This window comes from Trachymyrmex cornetzi, unplaced genomic scaffold (genome assembly GCF_001594075.2).
Source record: "Trachymyrmex cornetzi isolate Tcor2-1 unplaced genomic scaffold, Tcor1.1 scaffold292, whole genome shotgun sequence".
Taxonomy (NCBI): Eukaryota; Metazoa; Arthropoda; class Insecta; order Hymenoptera; family Formicidae; genus Trachymyrmex; species Trachymyrmex cornetzi.
In genome coordinates this window covers 6,955-9,674 of record NW_017297607.1, presented here as the reverse complement: position 1 = coordinate 9,674, position 2,720 = coordinate 6,955, and the positions used below count along the sequence as shown (strand labels likewise).

Sequence of the window (2,720 nt, the reverse complement as noted above, 5' to 3'; positions counted from 1 at the left end):
TGCTATATTGCAATATTAAATACTATTCTACATAGGTTTTGACTTTCAACACGAAGCAACTTTCACCCCCCTCCATCCCTGCTTTAGGGGCGTACGACTCTTACCACCGACTCTCACCCCCCTTCGCCCCTGCAAAAAGGCGCATGACTTTCACCTTCGACTCTTACCCGCCATTCCTCCTGCAAAAGGGCGCACGACTCACACCTTCGACTTTCACTCCTCTCCCCCCTGCAAAGAGTTCCTGCACTTCTATAATTGTCTGTTTGACAACATATGTCAAAGTCGCGGTCGTCGGCACGGCGCAGCGTCCCTTACAGTGCACGACTATCAAACATATTTTAAAGCAGGGAATTTTCGTGTTATAGTTGAATTTTCTTTGTTAATAATTTTTTAATGAAGATCGACCGCCACCTAAAACCTGTCGGAGGTTACTCAGGGCCGTGATGACAACATATGTCAAGGTCAAGATCATCCACGTAGTGTCCGTTAATATATAATTACCAAAGTTAGTAGTAAAACTGAAAGCTTTGCATTCAATGAATCAGATTTCAAATAAAACTTTGACATGTGTAATTTTATTGATGCTTGTGCTTATTATTCTAGTTAAAAATGGTTATTAATGCTTTTGTTCTGTTATAATATTTACCTTATTATAAACAGTTTGACATATGTAGTGTAATGTGAGAAATAAAATAGTATTTAAAACGAAATCAGAACAGCATTCTAAACAAGTGATGACACTAGTAAATGTCCATAAAACCCGATGATCACCAACAACATTAATAGATATATTATACATTAATAGATAGAAATTTAAAGCTTTGCTAAAGTACCATGACATCTGTATTAACATTTGTACTTTGAATACTTTGTTTAATTTGCGTGATATAAGGCATAGTTGTAGATGGACGTGCCTGTAAATAAATTAAAATTTTTATAATTAATTAAACCAAGAGACATACAGGGTGCGGCGCCAAAATCCGGACAAATTTCAAGTTAAAATTCCCTCCTTTCAATACCACTGGTAGAGGTCGCGATTGGCATTCAAATAGCTTGACGCATGTACTAAACCATCAACCTCGAAACAGTCGCAATGTTGAAACCAAGTGCGGAGTATAACCGAAGAGCCGCGATTATCGAAAGTGTTCGCGCCGGGCGCTCGGCGACAGAAATCATTCGGTTCTTCGGGTATCCGAGATCGACTGTGTATGATGTCATCGCAAAGTACCATGAGTCGGAGAAGCCCAACGAAGGTTCTGCAACACCGGTGAGGAAAATCCACTCGAACGAGCGCGTTGTCATGACGCCCGACATCATTCAATGGGCTCAGGAGCTGATTTTTGAGGATCCAAGGCAGTCGATCCGAAAATTGTCGTCGGTTGTTGGTGTGAGGGAGAAAACTATACGTCGAATCGTCGAGGAGGACCTTCGCTACAAGTCTTACACAATTAAACTGAGACAGATGCTTTCCGAAGCCGCTAGGACAAAGCGAGTTGAACGCTGCAACCTGCTTTTGTATTCCTTAAAACACAATGCTGCCGGACGACTCAAGTTTTTTTCTGACGAGAAAATTTTTACTATGGATGCGAAAATCAATCGAAGGAATGACCGCTGGCTCGCCCACAACCCTGAAGATGTCCCCATTGGTGCAAGAACGAAATTTCCGGCGAATGTTCACGTGCTAGGTGTTGTGTCCAGTGAGGGTGATGTCATGCAACCGCATTTTTTTATAGTTTCCATCCTTCACTACATTTGTCAGAACACGCAAATAAACTTCTTTTGTGACATTTTCCTTTTTGTTAAAAACACAACACCTAACACGTGAGCATTCGCCGGAAATTTCGTTCTTGCAACAATGGGGACATCTTCAGGGTTGTGGGCGAGCCAGCGGTCATTCCTTCGATTGATTTTCGCATCCACAGTAAAAATTTTCTCGTCAGAAAAAAACTTGTGCCCGGCAGCATTGTGTTTTAAGGAACACAAAAGCAGGTTGCAGCGTTCAACTCGCTTTGTCCTAGCGGCTTCGGAAAGCATCTGTCTCAGTTTAATTGTGTAAGACTTGTAGCGAAGGTCCTCCTCGACGATTCGACGCATAGTTTTCTCCCTCACACCAACAACCGACGACAATTTTCGGATCGACTGCCTTGGATCCTCAAAAATCAGCTCCTGAGCCCGTTGAATGATGTCGGGCGTCCTGACAACGCGCTCGTTTGAGTGGATTTTCCTCACCGGTGTTGCAGAACCTTCGTTGGACTTCTCCGACTCATGGTACTTTGCGATGACATCATACACAGTCGATCTCGGATACCCGAAGAACCGAATGATTTCTGTCGCCGAGCGCCCGGCGCGAACACTTTCGATAATCGCGGCTCTTCGGTTATACTCCGCACTTGGTTTCAACATTGCGACTGTTTCGAGGTTGATGGTTTAGTACATGCGTCAAGCTATTTCAATGTCAATCGCGATATCTGCCAGTGGTATTGAATGGAGGGAATTTCAACTTGAAATTTGTCCGGATTTTGGCGTCACACCCTGTATATACATTCGCATGCATGCGTGTACACAGTAATTCTATTAAGCAATTATTACATTATAATCCATATACATTGATTGTGATCTTTAGCTTCCGTTATCCGCTGATGCACAAAGATGGATCTGTTTTGTCTTCTGTAATCTGCGCTACTTTCGAACAGATCACAATATAAAGCACGTAAACGTTC

The 2,720-nt window shown here is 42.6% G+C and overlaps 1 protein-coding gene across 1 annotated transcript; it reads left to right on the top strand.

Annotated features, from left to right (window-relative positions):
• Window positions 1–1,093: 1,093 nt before the first annotated feature.
• Window positions 1,094–1,703, top strand: LOC108762295 (uncharacterized; the record flags this gene model as incomplete). Its single annotated transcript, XM_018509229.1, has 1 exon — window positions 1,094–1,703. A coding segment is annotated over exon 1 (610 nt), but the record flags the coding sequence as incomplete, so codon positions are not given.
• Window positions 1,704–2,720: the final 1,017 nt, after the last annotated feature.